The sequence below is a fragment of the Gavia stellata genome, chromosome 3, assembly GCF_030936135.1.
Source record: "Gavia stellata isolate bGavSte3 chromosome 3, bGavSte3.hap2, whole genome shotgun sequence".
Taxonomy (NCBI): Eukaryota; Metazoa; Chordata; class Aves; order Gaviiformes; family Gaviidae; genus Gavia; species Gavia stellata.
Window position 1 is genome coordinate 92886344 of NC_082596.1, and position 21322 is coordinate 92907665.

The following is a 21322-nucleotide window of genomic DNA, read 5'->3' on the forward strand; positions in this document are numbered from 1 at the left end:
TGAATTCTGCACAGTTCAAACAACTAAGAAGTAGTTGAACACTCTGCCCTTCACTGCTTCAGCTGGAGGCACACGAAACTGTTGCTGTTGAAAAGTATACTTAGACATACACCAGAAAAAAGTGTGTGCCATGTCACTAATGGCATAAATACATATTTATCCAGGGCTTTCAAGCAGCTAATTGTAGGGCATTAAAGTGAAAACAGAGAAACATGCAGACCAAAGACTGATATTTCCCACATGGTACTTGTGGTTTTGGCTTTGCTACAGGAGTCAATAGTGGTGTTACTGAATAGCATTGATGTAGATGAACAGGCAGTCTAAATAAGCAAGATTAAGAATGTTTTGCTAGATAACTTTTGTCTTGTATCACTTCAGATTTAAATTAGAATTCCACATGCAGTGTGCAGTTTCATGTCATCTAATGTGAAAAATCATAACTTTTTTTTCCCCTCTTCCTAGGCAACTCATTGCTCCACAGCCCCATGTTAGACCTGGACAGTGATGTGCGTCCATCACCAATTGGCCATCTCAGTCAAACTGCTTCGCTGAAAAGGGGCAGCAGCTTTCAGTCTGGCCGTGATGATGGTAGGTATCTATTTTATGTGGGAAAACAAAGCTGCGGTTTCCCATGTCCAGTGTGTGGTGTAGTCAAAAAAAACCCAAACAGAAACCCACATTCCGTGTGCTTATTTTGGGTTTTACCAAATAAAATTCTTTCTTCTCATGTGTTACCATTGCTTGCTAAAGGGGTCCTCTGTGTTTTTTGCAAGAAAAGAGCAGTTCATAACTGAAATCTGCTTCTTAAAATGTAGTCAAGGTAATAAGAGCCTTTTTTTCTACAAAACCAGAATATTTTTTTTGGCAAACATAACCACTTACTGCCTACCACCTTTTGCTGCTGTTACACCTTTTGTGTGTGTTTGTTAAGATGGCTCTCCTTGCATTTGCTCCTTCTGTGACTTCATATATCTGGTCCTTGTTCTCTAATTCTGTAAACCCAGAAGGGGAAACAAAAGTGTGTGACTAAGCTGAGCCCTTGAGTGTCATAAGTGTCTTCAATACCCTCATCTAAACAACTTCATTTTCATCCCAGTCTTTCAATGGTGACATCACAGGAGACGGAAATGTTTTTCACAGGGTAGGTCATTCCTTACCAAAGTACTTTTTTGCAGAAAAAGGTTTTTTATGAAGAACTTTCTGGCTTTGGTCTGCTTTGATGTTGCTCTTCTCCCAATTCTGTAGACTTCCTTGAAAAAAAAATCTATAAATACCTGATTTTTTGAGCAAAAAAGAGGAATGAAGGGAATCTTTCCAGAAAATAGAATGAAGAATAATGAGAATTGTACATTCTTCTGCTGCCACAGTGTATCTTCACATGCAAGACAATTAAATTGCATCGCAGTTTGAGGTTGAATGTTTGTTTTTTAAAAATATAAATTACACAGACTCTTCAAAATACACGTGTATACCAAGTAATTACATTACTGTATTACTGTTACCCTTGTCCTTTGTCAGCCCAAAACCTTGCATGAAGTTGATTAGCAAGCGTTAGAGAGCAAAACAGTAAATTGCTGGTTGTTGTTGGATACCGTCCACTAATACACATGCCACACTTAATGTAGCAAGCAACATCCAAAGTCCAGTTTATTTTTTCCTTGTTTGAATTCTTTGGCATGTGTCTCTGCTTAAATAGTTGCATCTACGGAAGGCAATTTCAATTCAATTAGTTATCTTTGCTTTTAGAGTCTTAGTTATGGATCCATAACCTTTTACAAACTGGAAAAGATAAGTCTTCAGTAAGCACTGCAGGTTCTGTAGCCAGCAGTTTAAATCAAGATTCAAAGGAAAACTGGAGGATCAGAGCATCGTAATACCTGAAGAGCCCAACCCACCACAAGGACCCTAGAGTTAGAATGAGCTGCCTCTGAGTTGAGTTCATTGGTTCTTAGCTGCACGTGCCCACTGCATGCTTAGGAACAGTTCAAAGCTGTTCTCTAAGTGGAGAGCTAAAGCAAACCAACCACTTATGATACCTGTGCAGGAGCTGCCATTCCAAATATGCCATGATGTCCTCTGTTTTCAGGTTGCTTGTGCATCCTTTTTGTTTTTAGAAAATTGAAGAAATGGCTTCTCCTGGGTTTTTTTGGTGTTTTTTTTCCCCAATGTGATTGGCAATGATTGCCCATGAGGTTGTTTGAACAAATTACTTTGAATTCGAAACTGCAGCATTCAAATAACATTCAGACCTTGCTTGAGCATGTATTTACGAGGATACGTAAACAATAGCTCTAGTTTCATTTCTAGGATGTTATAGCACAGATTATAGTAGAATAAATACAATAAAAGAAATTTTCTGCTTTAATATAGATTGGAGCTTTCTCTAGCAAAAACATAAAAATATCCTGAATTTATGGCCAGAAGGTCCTTTGTACATGATGTGCAGTAGCTGCTTCTAATAAATACCTATTGTCTACAGACCCTGGACTAAGGCAATCTCTGAAATAGGCCTGCAGTATGCTTCCTGGCGGGGAAAAGAATTTCATACATGAAGTAAATCTTGGCAGTGTGTTTACAGTTAGGAACAGACATCCCTGGTTCTAACCTTGGGTTGGTGCTGGAGCTTTTCACAAAGATGAGGTGGTTTCTCAAAGGAGCTAAAATTTTTGGGTTAGAACTTGGGGTTTGTTGGTGTTACAGAGCCTCTGTTGCTATAGCAGTGTTGGCACAGCTTCCTGGTATAGTCACAGCCTATGTTGTAAGAGGAGTTTTTCTGCTACTGGGTCTAGACTAGTTCTCTGACAGTCATAAACTAAGCTGGCAAATGTAGTGCTCTGACATCCTATCTGTGTCCATACTATCAGCTTTGCTGGTTGAACTGTCATGAAGTTTTCACGCCTCTGAAACAGATGCATCACTACCAGCAGAGTTACACTTCAGTTACGTCAGAGTCTCTCTCCAAATTTTTGTGATTTTTTTGGATTTTCAAATAGTAATCCAGAGTCCCTAAATTTTTTGGCATGAGGAAAAAGAACATTTTGGGTAATGCAGATGTTTATTCATCCACTAAGGAAATGGACCAATAATTGACCTGCACCTCAACAAATGGCTGCTGCTGAAAGTGTGCTGTACTTCAAGGAGATTTAAGACTGGTTACCAACACAACAAAATAGTGAGGGTCCGGTGAAGCGTACTAGTTACCTAATGTGCTATTAGGCAGCTATTTTTGCCTAACTGGTGAATTTTTGCTCTGTGTAGGCAATATTCCCTAACAGATTAAAGACAAAAAGTGCAATTTCACCTAACATTTTTCTGCATTTCCAGAGTTATGCATGATAATATCATGTTTTTAATTTCATCATTTGTAAAAGACCAGAGTTTATACCAAAAAAACCCCAACAAACATGGACCTCTTTAAATGTTGTTTGGTTTGTTTTCTTTTGGTTGATTTTTCTCAAAAATCTGTGAGTTCTTTTTCCCAAGATTCTAAAGTGGACTCTAATTCTTGAGTTGAAATAGAAGTCTCTTATTACTGTTACATTATCTGTATATACTGTTTTGTTAAAACATCACGATCAAGAAAGTTTCAATGGAGAAGGCAGATGGTTATAGAAAAGTATTTCACAAAGTTTCCTTTGTTTTCTGTATTAATTGGCACCTTTCTTCTGCCCCTTTTCAGCTTTCTCTTTACCTCCCCCCACCGCAACCTCCCTTTGCCCCCTTTGATAAGAAACTGAGAAAAGTTATCTGCTGCCAAAATGTAAGCTATTTTCCTGATGTGTTTTAATAGCCGGTGTATCAGGAGTGTAAGTACGTTCATGAAGTGAGAAATGCCGCAGTATTATATGTCATGATTGTGTTCTTCATCCAAGAATCTCGATGTATACTTAGTGATACGTTTATTGAGTTTTAAGAAAAATGTTGGAATCTCCCCTGTTTTTCAGATAAAAGGTTTTACCAAACAAATGGAAATGAAGATGAGAGGTTGGCAACTTGCCCTAGGCCACAATGGAAATTTTTTTGAGCTTTAAATAAAGCAGATCTTCTAGTTCCCATTGTTTGCCTTAATCACTAGCATATCCTAGCAGGTGTTTCTTCAGCATCACCACCTCATCATTTGAAACTTCTAATGTCTTGATTGCTTTCATGTTACCTTACCTTTTAGAGTGGTTTGAAGGCAGAAGACTGGCTGAATGGATTGTTAGGTGAATTACATTAGGTACCCCTACAAAGGGGCCTATTCTTTATATACTGTCATAGTGCTGGCACCTTGTAAGCAGATGAGAAAAGAAAGTCCTTGCATGTGTACCAGTTATGTACAGATATAAGGGCCGAGCTTTAAATTTTTCCACTCCTACCTGAAAGACTTTGTGTACACTATATAGTCAGTCACTTGTGTAATACAGAGCAGTAGCAAGCTAGTAGTACATTTTTTTATTATTAATTCAAAGTTTTTTAATTTTGCTTTTTCCGTCCCCTCTCCCCCTTTTAGCTTGGCGATACAAAGCTCCTCAGCAAGTTGTATTTGTTGAAAAGTTGACAAAACTTGTTGTAAGTCAACTGCCCAACTTCTGGAAACTCTGGATTTCTTATGTGAATGGAAGTTTATTCAGTGAGGTATGGATTCTTCTATATAAATGACTTCAAGGTAACAAAGCTCCATAATAACTGTGTTTGAAGTATTCTATTTCGCTCAAAGAAGTGACTGGGCTTAGTTTAATCGGAGAGGTTTATAAAACAATATGTAGACTTTTACACATTTGAGATGCTACCTTGATTAGTAACCTGTCTTGCAGTACTAACCAATAGAAGTGAGATTCCTCATTTTATTTTTAAAAGAATAAAAGCATACAGTGGAATTACTTAGAATTCTGCCAGTAGTGTGTCTGTGTGTGTTCCAGATCCTGGAGTCAATATCTATGTAGTTTCACCTCTTACTCATAGCTCACCAGCTGCCCTTCATGGTGATCTGAAGAAACAGCAAATTGCATGAAGGATAGAGATATGTAAAAGACAAAGTCATACAGAAAAAAAAATTCTTTCCTTTCTTTGGAACAAGACTACTCATTTCTTGAGCTTTAAGTATTTGGAAGTGAGGATAGGTTCAAGACCAGAGTTGCAAAATGACCAAGGCCCAGAGTGGTGTACACAGATATACTATAGGGAGTCTAGTCTGGAAGTGCTGTCAGCTGCAATCACCTGTGCTTCTAGTCCTTGCTCAGATGATCTGTTTTTTACAAATTGTGTAAATAAAATACAATGTTGGTAACCCAAGAAGCAGGGGAAAAAAGTAATGATTCATGACATGTGCCGTTTTAATGTGCACACTATTAACAGTTTTTGAAAGGATACATTTCATAATTAATTTTATATGGGTCCTATACAGCTTACCATCATAATCGTTACCAGATAAATACAATTGCTCTTGGGTTTGTGTAATTGCTAAAAATTGGTCACAGAATTACATTATGTCCTTTTGGACATGCATATTATTCAGATCAGCTTCTATATTGAACCTAAAAGTTTATGCATCTAAACCTTCTCTGTTTAACTGTTGCTATATAATTTTATTTGTTGAGATTGTTTTTATCCTGCCATGCTTACAGTGTCCTGCTGTGCTTAAATCCTTAAGTCATCACAGCTACAGTATTCCACTATGAAATTATCCCTAAAGCAGAACTACAGCCATAGCTATCCACTATTCTTTGCAGCTTTAGTAGAAAATAAAACAAATTAACCTTGGGAAAGGAAATTTGGAAGCTTATTTTGTCATTTCCCTTTTCTCTGGCTAATTAAAGAATTAATTTCTCACATGGTCATTCTGTTTATAGCCACTGTCTGTAAATCAGTATAACTTTTTCATATGATGATACTAATAGGTACTACAGCCCTTTATATATTGAACACAATATACAGACCATTATAGCTCCAGTGAAGTAGATTCTATTCGTGATACTCATTTTACATGATAAAATCAAAAGAAAGATGACATTTACTCATAACATTCAGTGAAGGGAGTAGAATCAAGAATAAACCTTAGTACTGTTGACTTTCACAAATATAATAAATTTCATAAGGGAGTTGACAACCTTTATATTTGACAGCAATACCATTGGAAATTAGACTTTACAAATTCACCTGTTAAGTTATTGTGATTTTTTTTTCCTGAGTACAATGAAAAAGATAGCAATTTCTAGAGAAACAGAGACCTGAACTGTAAACAAGGTTGAGAAATTCTGCTCATGAAAATGACTGCAAGTGGAAAATGCAGTGATCTTATGTCATGTCTGAACAAAACATTGTTTGCATTTAAAAAAAAAAAAAGAGGAGGAGGTAGTTTTCCTGTTAGTCTTTAAGGTACATCTATTCTTCTTCTGTTGGGCCAGATTATGAGCTTGTAATTAATCCACATACATTTGATTTCTTCTGCTCCTTTGGTCCTTATGGAAGCCCCCCCAAGTTCTTGGGGAATAAGAATATCTGTCACCACATCACATTCAAGACTCAAGGTTTATATGTTTTTCTATCAGAAACCATACAGATTTTAATTGTCCGTGAAGAAATTTTTTTACCATGTTGCTTGCTATTTATTGTCATTCAGAAAAAAAAAGAGAGGTTTTTTTAAGAAAAATCCTGTGAAAATGATATAGAGGGTCATTTCAGTTAGCTTATTCAACTCTTCAAGACACTTTAAAAATGTGGAAAGAAAATCCCCACATGTGAATAACAAGCTATATTTATTTTCTCTTCTTCAGTTTGTAGGGTTTTTTGGGGGGTTCTTTTTAGTTCTGAAAGGTTACCTATATGCCTTAAAATATTGTCAGTTAAAGATTTATGTGGTATTTTCAACAGTTTAAAAAGTTGAGTTCTTTGAATCACTCTAGGTGAAGTAGCATATGTGAGTAGTAACCGTTGGTCTCACCACAAGATAGTTTTGGTCTGTCTGTGCAGGAAAGGTTTAAGATTGGTCTTCAGCAAAACCACTAAGAAAAAAAAAAAATCCAAGATCTGTGAATCTTTTTTGTTGTTCTTTAATCCATCTGTAAAACAGTGTGAATTTTAAGTTGATACCTGAGGTTTAAAGGAATACAGCTTATTTTCTTTTTAAGGCATTAGAAGAGAGAAATGGTTATTATATACAGCAGTAACTCGAGTGTTGTTCTCCTTGTCTGAAACTGTATAATGCAGAGTTTTAAAGTGCAAGAGTTTCATAGCTATGTATTTTCCAAAACTGTTAAGCATTTTTATTTTTCTCTAATTTTTGCTCATTTCAAATTACTTGTTTTACCTTAAAAATCTGAAATGCTTTAAATAAAGAGGGATTTTGAAAAATACAGCATTTCAAATTAATGACTTGAAAGTAAACTGAATCTCTGAGAACACTCTTGTCATGTTATTGCACTTCTTGTCCAGTAGATGTTGCTGTACATACATAAAATAGGACATTTCCCAACTATAAAATTCTACATCTGCACTTAACCCAGTATTTGAAATAACTTCTTTGGTGTAATTCACTCTACTGTGTTCTCAGTAGACTCCACAGAAAGCCAGAACTACAAACAGGAAGACTATTAGTCAAACCATGTTTTTCTTCAACTGTAACTGTCTCATGCAAAGTGTGCACACGTTCCTGAGTTTTCAAAGAAGTGAACTGTCCATGAAGATGCTGATTATTTTGCAGAGTCTCTTTTACAGTTAGTTGAATTATTTAAAGAGCATTGTCAACAAAACACTGTTCCTAAAAACAAACAAAAACCCCTCAACCCTCCCCCTCACATGTTATGGTTCCAAATTGCCCTCATTCCAAGAAGTGTCTCCCACTTCACATTGATGTCCTTCTCTGGGCAGCTTCCACACTGAGAAAATAGTTTCTTCATATGAACTTGATGCACAATTGGACTATATATGTCTTAGCTCTCACTGATATTGCATTGACAGTACTTTGACCTTATGAAGTTCATATTGCTTGAGCTATTCTTTTATGCTTGTCTCTGACTTTGTCTTAAATACGCATTGTTCCTTAGAATTAAACATTCGCACACTGACTACAGGAAGTAGAGTTTATTGATATATGTAGTCTTTGCTTATTGAGATGCTGTGAGTTAGTTTTTATAATTGCATCATAAACTCATTGGTTTTCACTTCTCCACTTTGAAACCCCCTTTTTTCAGAATTATTTTAACAGTGGCTGTGAGATACTTACACTTTTCAATTTTCTCATTTTCATAAGACTGCTGAAAAATCTGGCCAAATGGAAAGATCAAAGAAAAACGCTAGGCAAAGACAAAATGATTTCAAGGTAAGTTATGGGGGGAAAACCTTGCTTTCCTTCAGTTGTCCTTCATAGCAAGATGCTTTAGTGTCACCACCTTGAAAATCGGATTTCTTAAGTCATCTGTGTGGCCTTATACCTCCTTCTATTCTGCTGTCTACCAGGTGGAGCCACCTGTAAATCATACATTCCAAGCTGTTGCATATAGGAAGTTCATGGCTGCTTAAGCACATTGATAGAGCTTTTTGCTTGATTTTTCTTTCCCTTCTTCTGATGCAGAAAATGATTCAGGAAGTGATGCACTCTCTGGTAAAACTTATCCGTGGAGCTTTGCTTCCATTCAGCCTCAGAGAAGGAGAATCAAGACAGTATGGTGGCTGGGAGATGAAATCTGAACTTTCTGGCCAGTGGCTAACACATGTTATCCAGACTGTAAGGTAAATGGATCTGTGGACCTACAAAATGATGCTATTCCTGGGATACGTGTGCTTTAAGATAAATTGCTTTATTTATTGCATTAAATACCCTGAGTACTGAGAATGTTAACATTTTCAAAAATAGGATTACAAAAAAATTACTTAAGGCAGATTTAGGATTCTATGTGCAAATGTAGTCAATAATGTCTCATGGTATAGCCTTATTACGTAATGATATATTCTTTTTTTTTACCCCACAGCATCTTAGGAAAAGGTTTGAGTAAAATATTTGCCAGGCACAGCATAGACACTGTGAATGAAACAGAATTTGTTTCTTTAGGGTAGAAAGCAATTGTCTGCATCATTTGCTACACGTCTTCCTATCTCTGCCAAAATGAGTGAAAATAGCATGCTTCTCACTTTAGTATCATTCTTAAATAATAACTTTTACTGTTGTTTTATGGAAGGTGATACTCCTGCTTATAATGTCATTCTGCTTATAATTATGTTTATAAACTTAGTAATGCGAACATAATTTATTACAAAATGTCTCATACACAGAATTTGTTTTCATTTGTCTATGGAGGTTATAAGAACTGTCATTATCTTTTGGAAAATTGAGTAATACCTGGATATGATACTGTACTTTTTATCTGCAGTTTTCAAAGTAGGTAACAAGCAAAGCACAGAGGAAGAAAAGAAGGGGGGTATAATCACATATAGATATTCTTATTGTGGTTCAGCTAGCAATGATACATACCTGTTGTCAACTCTGTTTAACATTTTCCCAAAGTCTATTGTCAGTTACAGTATCTGTACTTTAACCATTCAGAAAAATATTTCCATGTGAAGTTTCTTACTCTGGCTGAATTTTATGGAAAGCTTCCAATTTGAGAAGGAACTGACTTGGCATTTGATGAAAAGATGTAAAGGGGCAAGGGAACAGGCTTTGGCACCAGTGTTGCCTTTTTATGAGAAGCAATCCAATTTCACTCAAATTATAAAATTCTAGAATTTAACACTTGCACATCTGTAATATTGGCTTGGAATTTTAACCAACAGATTCTCTAAAGGTTGGTTGTGCTTCACAGTCCTGCTGAGGTGTGATCCAGGTTGAGTATAGAGGATATGTGAAGGCTCTTTTTCAGAGAATCTCCTTGCTTTCTGGCGACTGCCCTACTAATGAACAACTGAACTAAGCGCCGGGGAAATTCTCTCTCCCTCCTACTCTTTTTTCCCCCACCTCATGTTTTTTACTGATGCCTGTGCTGGCACTTTACTAAAGTGAGCTAGACTTCAATCCAAAGCCATTAAAAGTAGAGAAGAAAAGGGGCAATCTAGAGAAGATGAAATGAAGATACCATGATGGAGTACTGAGCAGTGATGACCAGGTCAGAAGTTCTTTTTGAGCCCCCACATTGTTTGACAATCAATAAATTCTTGTGACTCACACCAACGATGAAGGTGGACTCTTCTCGTGAAGAGTCTACACGTTGCATAAAGACCTTTTGTTGCAAAGTTAACCTTATTTGTTGCAAAGCTTAAGTCTTATTTTTATAGTTCCTAACACTATGAAGCACATGACTGAAAAGAATAAAATTCTATTATCTCACAAATGATTTACTGTTTTCTGCTTGTCTTAAACACTAAAACTTACAAAATTAGACAGCAAGGAGTTAGCATTGCATCTGTGTGTTCTTAATTTTTCTGCTTGGTTATATGTATCACACAGCTTAAAGTGGGGTGGTTGTACAGTCTTTCTCTTGTACCCCATTCTGTCATTGCCTGGTTTGAATAGGTTCCAGAGGGTAAATTAGAGCTACGCAATAAGGTGAAGCTGTTGTTGGCAAGACTTTTTGCCTTGTTGTAAGGATAGAAAGGTATGTATTTGTTAGGGTGAGTTATATGAGGAAAAGATGGTCTTAGGGATGTGACAGCTGCGTGCTCCCTAAAAAATGGAATCAGCTCTAAGTACAGGACTTCTGTGCAGTCTAAAGTCACTTAAACTTCTCACAGATGGGTATTTACATCCTGTGTTTCCTGGATGGCTGAGATAGTGCAGATTTATGTAATCTACTAATTCAGTAGTTGTGCTGAGCAGATAACAGTCTGGTTAATAGTGGAGTTTTGATGGTTTAGGCCCAACACTGAGGGTAAAAGGAACTGGAGCCAACAGGTGGATGGTTGGAATTGTTCCACTTACTACTCCAACTTCTTTGCTTGTGCTTTCCTACTCCTGTTCTTTGGCGTTTTCTAGTACCTGTGCTTTGCTCAGTATTAGCAGTAGGGCAAACAGCAATAACTGCATTTGAATTATCCTTGCTTAAATATCCAAGAGTAGGATAAAAGCAGTAAACCTCACTTTGTGCCCCTAACTAAAGTCTGAGCACAACTGCAGCCTTTTAGTTAAAAGCTGAAATGCTATTCCTTGTAAGCAGCTGCTGTGTTAGTATTTCTGAAGGAAAAGATGGAAATTAATGTTTCCATACTCAGCTGGTGATTTGTGCCTGGTCGGAGTTGGGAGCAAAACAGTGAATGAATTCACTCTTCACTTCGCAGGTGATGCAGTAGCTGTATTTTTGGCTCCTTAAATGTGTGTACTTTTAGCAATCTGATGCACAGCCACATCACCATTTGAACAGCTTGATGGCTGTTACTGTTGTAAATGCGGGTAAACAATATCTCAGACACCCTGTTGTAGGCCTAGGCATTCACCTAAAACCAGAAAAAAGCTACTTTTGCTCCAAAAGGTTTATTCTTGGATTGTAAGATAAAAGATGGATGCAGAAAGGCGGGTGGGAAAGTGCAAGAGGACAGTGGGAAAAGTTGGCATGTTGCTATGAAATTATTGTAATGTTACAAAAAAATAAATCTGTGTTTGCAAGCTTCCAAATTAAGCAAAAAATTATCTTCTCTGAATGGGATAATCAGTTTTCAAAGGCTCACTGCGGATGGAGCTACTGTTTTCACATACACAGAAAATGTCTAAAAAAAATTCAATGAAGTTGCATCAGCTTAAAAACCCTGCATATTTACACTTCAGTCTAATTTTATTTGCTTTCCAGGCTTAGTTCTGAGTCTCTTACTGCACTCGAGATACCCAATGATATGCTTCAGATAATCCAGGATCTTATTTTGGACCTTCGTTTACGTTGCATTATAGTGACCTTACAACACACAGCTGAAGGTAATAAAAGGCTGCAGGTCTTTCTGCACTGTCGTATATTTTTGCTTCTGATTAGATCAAACCATGTTCTGGAAGATCACCATGTTTGTTACCAATATTGTAGTGGCAGTGGACTTCTGAGTTCTGTAATATCTCACAAGAGTTAGCTCAAGTATTTTACTTTTCTGACAGAAATGTGCATTATGAGTCTTTTCTTTCCTTAGGCTAATGAATACAGTACTTCAGATCTATTTCATTTGGGTTGGGACAGTTTTACAATGTAAGTGATTTATCTCATGATGCAGCTTTTTCATATTGGAAATATCATTTATTTTCTTTTTTGAGTTCTTCTATAAAGTGAAGAATTAAATAAGCAATGCCCCACCCCCAAGAAAAAAAAATCCACAGCCTTTTATGGAGTATTTTAGTTGTGTGTTTTCTAGGCTTCCTACTGTGTACATAGCTTTTGCCATAAATGTCTGGATTGTCAAGGCCAGTAACACATTCTCTAAATCTAATGTGACTCTATGTGCATCAGAGGCCATTCATCTTGTATTCAACTCTGAAACCTGAATGTGAATGAAGTAAATCTTCCAGAAATAAATGTCTCTCAAAATCTCAGGGCAGATTGATCTACTAATTCACTTAGCAGGGTTTTTTTCCAAAAGACTAATTACCCTCAATGTTAAAAAAAATTAGGGCTTTTTAAAAACTGATTAAATTGTAAGATTAAATCTTTAACATATGATTCATCATTATTTTGCAGGCTGACATGAAGCTAGGTGTTTTACCCAAGCCTTAAGTGTGCTAGGTGCAGGTGGCTATATTAAGCAAATTTTTAAACTTTTGGTGACAACAAATCATAAAGCCTCTATGGTTTATTTGATACAATGTTGATATGAAATGTATTCTTGGCTCATAGTTCTTCTATTAAATCCCATTTCAGTGTTAACATTATTTTTCTGCATTAGTATCAGGCTAGTTGGCCATACAAGTACATGCGTTGTCTTGTCTCTTTAAAACTCCTTAGGGAGAGTATTATCACTATTTCAGATTTCAGTGTGAAATATATATATTTCAGTATGAGGAAGTCTCTTTTGCTTTTCTTCACTTAGCACAATTGAGATCAATTTTTTTTTAAATGGCAGGTGAGGAAGATTCTTTTTTTTCTTTTCAATTGTGACATGAGGCTGTCCTGTTGGACTGACTGCCCTCTGTCTAGGAATTGTAAATGATCCCTCAGATTTCCTGACTGTTTCAAATGAAGGAAGTGCCTAACTCCAAACTGTTTTACTGGCAATCCTTAGCTTATCAAATCTCTGTGAGCTATCCACCTAGCTTCTCCAGTGCAGTCCAGAGAGCTCTGATAAGTGATTAATGATGACACTTTCAGCCAAAAAGTCTGCTATCTTACTGGTTTTGCCTACTTGTTGCATCATAACAATAGCCCAGTTCTTTGTTCAGATCCAGAGTTTCTGCTTCTTACGTCCTGATTGCTGGCCACACACGTTCTGTAGAGGAAAAACTCTTGTGGTAGTCTGTACCTTAGATTTTTATAAAAGCAGACTTAGCAGTCTATGTGTGAACGATTCTCTATTTCGTCGAGCATCTTTATTCATACTTATCTTTCTTGAGTCAAAAGAGAACAGATTCCCTTAAGATGCTGGGATGTTATACGGCTGGATGATGTATCTCTTTCATCTAGCCAATAACGGCAGCCTTCCTCGACTGCTGCTTCCATCCTCTATCAGTGAAGCAGTTCTGTGTATTGGCTGTAGCATCAAACAGGAGAAGAGAAAAGATGCCTGCCTGTATAATGATTCTCATTCCATACTGTTGCACTGTGTGCCTTATCTATGGGACCCTTTTTTGTTCTTTACCAGCTAAAGGAAAATTGCATATGTTGAATATGTTTAGATAGTTTTTCTGGACAGGACCAGGTTAATTGGGCCCTTGGGGAAACTGTTATTTTTAGGGAACCAGTGAAAGAACAGTTAACGGGTATTCCCATGGAGCTATATAAATGGATTTTGAATGTAGTTATATCTGTAATATGTACGTCAAAAGGCTCCTCCTAGACTTGAGTCTCACTTCTATAATCTGAAATATGAGCTGCGTAAACTGCTGATACAAAGTTCAGTTTCATCTCTTGCTGTGTGTTATAAGTTGGTAAAGGCATTCAGATCAGTTAAAATTTTTAACGGAGCACTCTAGCTATTTAAATAGGACAAATCTGCCCACTCACAGGGTTTTCTTGTTGTCTTATGATAAACACCATATACTCATGCTGGCCCTGAGAAGCAGTCTGTGTTCTTTCCCTCTCATATGTGATCACTGGTCATAAAGGTCATGAAAGCCAAATTATGTGAATGCCAGACTAGACAGGGGGTTTACACAAATGTATTTGACTGGAATTTGGTGAGCAGTGAAATACAAGAAATAAATTTGTTTCTTTTGTATTTGTGTTAGCTCAGAACAGAATGCAAAAGTGAGCACCCACAAAAACTTGTAAAGGCTGACCAGTGCAATCTAAAGCCTTGCAAGAATATTGATTGAATGAGAGGTTTACCAAATGGGGAAATGAACAGAGTAATTCTGCATAATCCCTTAATACTTTTTATCCTCACTAAGCCTATACTTCCATGAGATGTAGAATTGCAGGGTATGATGCCATAATCAAGCTTCTTAATTTAGCTAATTAAAGCACCGAGATAGTGAAGATAGCTTTCAGTATGCTTTAGTTATCCTCTTTTCTTGGATTTTGGGGAGAGACGATAATTCACCAAAATTTTTGCTTATTTAGAAGGGAGTTTCATGATGTACAGACAGTTCTGATGAGCAATTTGTTTGTGAAAAACTATATGTCAAAGCCCCCACAAACTGCACACTGTTCGTCTTTGTTCTGTTTACAAGTCGATTAAGCCCAAAAAAAAGCGATGATGCAGAATGCATGCGTCCACAGAGGAATTTTGTTTACAGTGCGTGAGTTTTGGATTCAGAACCTGACTTTGCTCCTGTGAGCTTCAGTAAGCCTACAGAACTTGGCACCTTCTGGGTAGCGGAAGAGAGTGCTTTTTGCATATGCCTTCATGTATTTTTGAAGAAAGTCTAGCACAATGGATTCCTGACCCTGAGTGGGGAATCTGAGCCTCTTTTATAGTTATTAAATATAAATTATATGCAGTCCTTTCTGTCTTTGCTAAAATTCTAGGCAGTCGTTCTTTCATTTTTAATTAAGAGCTGGAGTATAATAGACTAGATACTTGGGTACTTAAATGCAGTATTTTATGTTGTGATTAAAAATTTACAAATTAAAAACAAACCCAAAGTCTTCACAATATTCCTTTAATTTTAAGCTTTCCAGTAAAAGGTGCTTCATGCAACTCTTGCCATGTATCATAGATATGCTTCTCTGTGGTGTCACCAGCATACCATGTATGAGTTCCATTCTTAGTCATTTGAGAATGCTGAAAGCTTTGAAGCTTTTAGTGCTATTTGCTTGTGTGCCTAGTCATTGCAGTCCCAATGTCTGTGGTTTATCTTTTCAAGTTCAAGGAGTTTTTAACAATGAAAATTAATACCTTCTCCCTCCCTCCTCCTTCCCCCTCTTGCTCTGTATTACAGATATAAAGAGGTTAGCTGAAAAGGAAGACTGGGTTGTTGACAATGAAGGTTTGACATCCTTGGTGGGTATACTTGTGTGTCTTGTAGGTACTTCCTTTGCTGGATTTTTTTTTTTGCAAGTGTAATGAAACTGGTTTCTATATTCACCAAAAATGGAATTATTTTGGATTTTGTCTGTATGTGCACATACTGGTATCTATAATTTTATTAGGATACAAAAATATAGGAAGATAAAAAATACAAAATTTTTTGTTTGGATGGTTGCTTATTTACAGCACTTCTAACAGATCCCATCATCAAACACAAAGTTATTTTTTTCTTTTCTTCCTTTTCCAAAATTTTTATTTGTACTTCTTAAACTATTATGTCTGAAGTAACTTTAAGTGTTAATGGTACTACTAGGCAGCAATGTTTTTTGAAAGTGCAGAACAAAAAAAAAGCACAAATAAAAGCTTTGCAGATTTGTGCCATGTATTGAGAGACAAAAATAAATAAGAATTGGGCATCAAGATATGTAGCACAACTTTCTGCCTTAAGTAGGGTTATTTAAATGTATCAGTAAAATTACTGCTGACCTGTAGCATGATTTTGCTGAGATAAACAATAATAACTTTCATTGTTAAGCATCTTATTTTAGGGATGGTTTACTGTTGTAAAAATATTTTTGAGGTCACAAGTTCATTTCACATCACAATGCTTCATAACTTAATAGGCACACTACCATGGAATTGGTCTGTAGCTAAATAAATAGGTCACTTATATGTTATAATGAGAAATTGAACTGAAAAGCAACTAATTTAGGAGATTGCCTACACACAAACAACAAATGACTTGAAACCAAATTCAGATAAATTAGTGAGATGCTTTCTGGAAATACACAATAATGAGTAATGCCTAAAACGCAGCATGCGTGTTGTAGGTGTGACTTAAAAACAATCTGCGAAAGCAGAAAGGGCCTGTGGGAGGGAGAGTTGCTTTGTGTATATTATCTAAGAGAATGCTTCACAGACTTTTTTAGTTTTTCTTATTTGCTTCTATAAATATGTGTTTGAAGTTGAGTAGGAGGGCATTAAGCAATCACAATATACACATTGTAGGAAGGAGTGTTGTTGGGCAATTGTAGTATTGTAACCAGTTTTACAGCTTCTGGTCTTGGTTTCAGTTGCTGCTGACTTGGGCAAGTCCCTTAACTTTTCTGTTTTTCACTCTATTCATGTGTAAAATAGATGGAGGAGGAAGTATCTTCCACGAGAGCTTTGTTTCTTTATGCTTTTGCTGTATCCTAACCCATCTTTGTTTTAAAAACTGCTTAAGTCTTTTCTGTATTTAGAAATCACCCATGAATTCCTTGTATACAGCACTTCCCTAGATACCTTTTGAGGCTCTGGTTGAGACATGCCAAATTTTTATGGTGGCGGTTGACTATGTTTTGTCATGGCAGGGTTATTTATCTACTAAAGTAGAGTTCGTTGGGGTAATATAGCAAAAATTGTAGCAAAATTTAACCAGTATAAGTATAGGCAGTCTCTATGGGGACATTTTAGGCTTAAGATAGAAACTGTATTTTAAGTTTGTAGGAAATACTGGTTGATAACCCCTTTAGCATTTATATTACAGGTAAAAGATACAGTAAGACACAGAACCAACTTCCCTCAGTTTCATAATGTCCAAAGAATAACATATCTGAACAGCTTTATTTTCCTGAGGTGTGATGTTTTATTATGTGGAAACAAAAAAACAAGAGCAGCACTTTACTGCTGTTCTTTTTCTTTTAATCGGATCCAAAAATAATAAATACAGATTGTCTTAGTGGCTTTTTTCATGATTTTCAGGTTGCCGTGCAGGCATTGCATTCATGCAGGCTCTGCAGAGGGATCTGGACAGGCTGGACCAATGGGCCGAGGCCAATTGTATGAGTTTTAATAAGGCCAAGTGCCGGGTCCTGCACTTGGGTCACAACAACCCCATGCAATGCTACAGGCTTGGGGACGAGTGGCTGGAAAGCTGTCCTGCAGAAAAATACCTGGGGGTGTTGGTTGACAGCCGGCTGATTATGAGCCAGCAGTGTGCCCAGGTGGCCAAGAAGGCCAACAGCATCCTGGCTTGTATCAGAAATAGTGTGGCCAGCAGGAGTAGGGAAGTGATCGTGCCCCTGTACTCGGCGCTGGTGAGGCCGCACCTCGAATCCTGTGTTCAGTTTTGGGCTCCTCACTACAAGAAGGACATTGAGGTGCTGGAGCATGTCCAGAGAAGGGCGACGAAGCTGGTGAGGGGTCTGGAGCACAAGTCTGATGAGGAGCGGCTGAGGGAGCTGGGGTTGTTCAGCCTGGAGAAGAGGAGGCTGAGGGGAGACCTTCTTGCTCTCTACAACTACCTGAAAGGGGGTTGCAGAGAGGTGGGTGTTGGTCTCTTCTCCCAAGTGAGTAGCGACAGGACAAGAGGAAATGGCCTCAAGTTGTGCCAGGGGAGGTTTAGGCTGGATATTAGGAAAAATTTCTTTACTGAGAGAATGGTGAAGCATTGGAAGAGGCTGCCCAGGGAGGTGATGGAGTCACCATCATTGGAGGCGTTCAAAAAACGTGTAGACGTGGCACTTCAGGACATGATTTAGTGAGCATGGTGGTGTTGGATTAATGGTTGGACTTGATGATCTTGCAGGTCTTTTCCGACCTTAATGATTCTGTGATGATCCACCTCCACCCCAGCATTTACAGAAATAAGTTACTCCTAAGCCTAAAGTTGGTGACGTGCCATAAATTATCTACTGGATGAAAAGCAGGTTTACATGGCTTAAAAACCTTTTTTGTCCACCTCTTTGACCCAAGTCCAATAGGATGATGTCCCTCTTTTCTAGAGCAATGACACCTCTCTGCTTCACATCGCCCTTTACAACAGCTTCCTGCCTAATACCAGCAGGCAGCCTCATTAAGAAAAAAAAAAAAGGTGTGACTTAACAGGGAAGAGAGAAAGACAAGGAAAAAATGAGTGATGACTCTGATGCTGTGAACTCGTTTGCACTTTCAGAGTGAAATTGATACATGTATCAAGACATTCATACTTCAGGTTTGGAAACCTGAAGGTAATAAAAGCCCCCCAAACCAGTGGGTTTACTTCCTCCACATGAAAGCGATTTCAGTCTGTTTTTCTTGGAAACTTTTTGCTGAAATAGAATGCAGAAACATTGGGTATCCCAGATGGAATTCTATCTCAACTTAGATCAAGGAGGGGAGGAGGGTGAGTGTCACAGGTGTCTGTAATGTAAGTGGAAATATATGGTATCACAAACAAGCTATAAAAATCTTTCACGACCCTTTCAGAGGAGCCTGTTTGGGGTAGAAGTCTCTCATTCAGATAAGAAAAAGTACTTTGGCCTAAGGTGGTAATTCTGTAGATAAGTACAAAAGTATATCACTACAAAGGGGTCCTCTGGTAATAAATGAATTGTGATTTTTTTTTTTTTCCATATTTGGGATAATTTGGAAATAAAGAGCTTACCATATGGCATGGAAGTCTTTATATATTTGTGTAGTATACATTTGACATGTTTATCTAAAACTAACAAGTCATTTGCCTTTCAGCCATCCCAGTTTGAACAGTGCATTATACATTCCTTGCAATCTCTTAAAACTGTGCTGGACTGCAAACCTGGAGAGGCCAGCGTAAGTTTTGATTTATGCTTTTATTTTCGTTCTTTTTATGTACATTGCTGTTGGGTTTCAGAACAAGAACTTTCAGAGAATGATACAGGGGTATAACTTTCCTCTTTATTTTTTTCTGTGTACACCCTTTTCACTGCTGCTAGCTTTCAGAATTCTGTTTGTGTTTCCTTTGTTGGAGTAATTGTGTGTATATGGGGCAGATTGGACCTATATTTAAATCTTTAAAGCTCTTCTTTTGAAAAAATGCTACTAATGTAATTTTCAGATAGCAGTAGATGAGACTTTATTTACATGGAGAAAAAAAAAGGGGGGGGGCATTCCTAGGAGTTACTCTTCAGTCAGTGTTGCATCCAAACTACTTGCACAACTTGGATTCAGCTTTTTACTTCTGTAAGCTTTCCTGATTCTAAATCAGGAGTCCTGCTCGTCTCCATCCATTTAGTATCTTGAGGCCCTGATTGATTATAATACTGATGTTTTCTTTCAGGTTTCAGTGATATAAGGAAGTTTAACACTTTTCCAAAGTCCCTTGGGCCCCTCTGTATGGGTATTGTTTCTTTCTCCTCCCTTATTTTAATTTTTACAGCTAGCTTGTCTAGTTTCTTAATGAACATTATTCAAAAGAATCTGCAGTGCATGGTGAATCCTTCTTGTTAAGGTGCAAAGTTCTTTGAACATCCTGGGAGCTCTTGCTACAATTCCATTAGCCAACAATGATACATATCACATGTACTAGGTACTACGACTTCTTTCCTTTTAGTGTGTTATCTCCTCATGCTTGTCAAACTATTTGTTGGGACTTGTTTTCTTTCTCCCCATTTTTAGGGTGGGGAAAAATTGAAATTGATCCATGAGAAAACACTGTGTCCCAGCAGCCATTCCTATAATTGTGTCATCTCTTTAGGGATAGGTTACTTCCTTGAGAACAAGGCCATGTGAAGCTGTTCTGCTAAAATAATATGCTTGCATCTTCAGGTTTTCCAGCAGCAGAAAACACAGGAGGATGTGTGCCAGTTAAGCATTGGGATCATGCAGGTAACTCGAGCACTTTTAAGTATGAAATTGTGAACACAAGTGATCAACAAAAATGTGTGCTTTGTACCCTGCCCACCTCCCAAAAGGTAGCTTAAGTTGATGACTGTTATTCCTCTGATACACTCTAGGATACTGAGAAATGTTTGACTTTAAAAGTATGTAGAGCTTACTAGCTGAATCTGATGATATCAAATCCTCAGAGGGTGAGTAAGTGACGTATTCAAGTATCTTACTGATTGTGACTGTTCAAGATTTTACTGATGATTGAGAGACAGTTGCTGAGCTGATGTCATCTAACATCGATATACTGCAGTAAAAGGAGCGATGCTGATTTTCATCAGCTGAAGATCTAGCTTTTAATTTTTGTATCAGAAACCAATATTCTTTGTAACAAAATCTGGGGGTTTTAAATATATTTGAAATTAGATAATAGCATGCTTTAGGCTTTTGAACCGTTTTTATAGTCATCTCAAATAAGAAACCATGAGCCAGAGCAAAAGATGGATTTTAGTTGATGCTTCTGTGATGTTTACTTGGGATCAACTGTTCAGATTGAGCACTTGAAAACTATTAACAGTGCTGTCTTTGCAAATCAGCAGATTATCACTGCATAATTTTAGCCATGCATGATGAGAATCGCTTAGCAGGATTAAAAACTTCTGTGTTTTGCTACAAGTAAACCGTGATGCATATAAAATTGAAAATATGCATTCAAAAGGTGTCACTAAAATGTAACAGTATGTATGTAAGGTTTAAGACAAAGAAAGGTGATGATGATTGTTCTGCTTCTCTTGACTGTAGTAAAAGTGAATTTAAGAATATTTTTTTTTAGTTCTGGCAGAAAATGTAGATCTTGCTTTATTGTTTCCTAGGTCTTTATAGACTGTTTGGAACAACTGAGCACCAAACCTGATGGTGACATAGATACATCACAGTAAGTAAAATAAATAGGACCTAGGTATAGTACTCTGAAATTGGGGGTGCAAGTCTCAAATTTCAGTGGTGGTGTGGTTTTATCCTCTCAGGTATTTCCTTTTTCTTGTGAATACTTTTGGCTCTGATTAGTGATGCTTTGAAATAAGAGCAGATACTTTTTATGCCAAACAATTGAGTGACATCATGTAATAAATACTGTGCAAGATAATGAATA

At 37.2% G+C, this 21322-nt stretch overlaps 1 protein-coding gene across 1 annotated transcript in view; it reads left to right on the forward strand.

The window, feature by feature from the left end:
* EXOC2 (exocyst complex component 2) overlaps nucleotides 1-21322 on the forward strand; it is a 124265-nt gene that overhangs the window by 60494 nt on the left and 42449 nt on the right. Inside the window, exons 12-20 of the mRNA XM_059836331.1 lie at nucleotides 463-588; nucleotides 4493-4617; nucleotides 8231-8299; nucleotides 8552-8709; nucleotides 11754-11875; nucleotides 15479-15540; nucleotides 19057-19137; nucleotides 20113-20172; nucleotides 21045-21106. Coding sequence (XP_059692314.1) covers nucleotides 463-588; nucleotides 4493-4617; nucleotides 8231-8299; nucleotides 8552-8709; nucleotides 11754-11875; nucleotides 15479-15540; nucleotides 19057-19137; nucleotides 20113-20172; nucleotides 21045-21106 — 865 coding nt within the window. The remainder of the gene's footprint in view (nucleotides 1-462; nucleotides 589-4492; nucleotides 4618-8230; nucleotides 8300-8551; nucleotides 8710-11753; nucleotides 11876-15478; nucleotides 15541-19056; nucleotides 19138-20112; nucleotides 20173-21044; nucleotides 21107-21322) is intronic.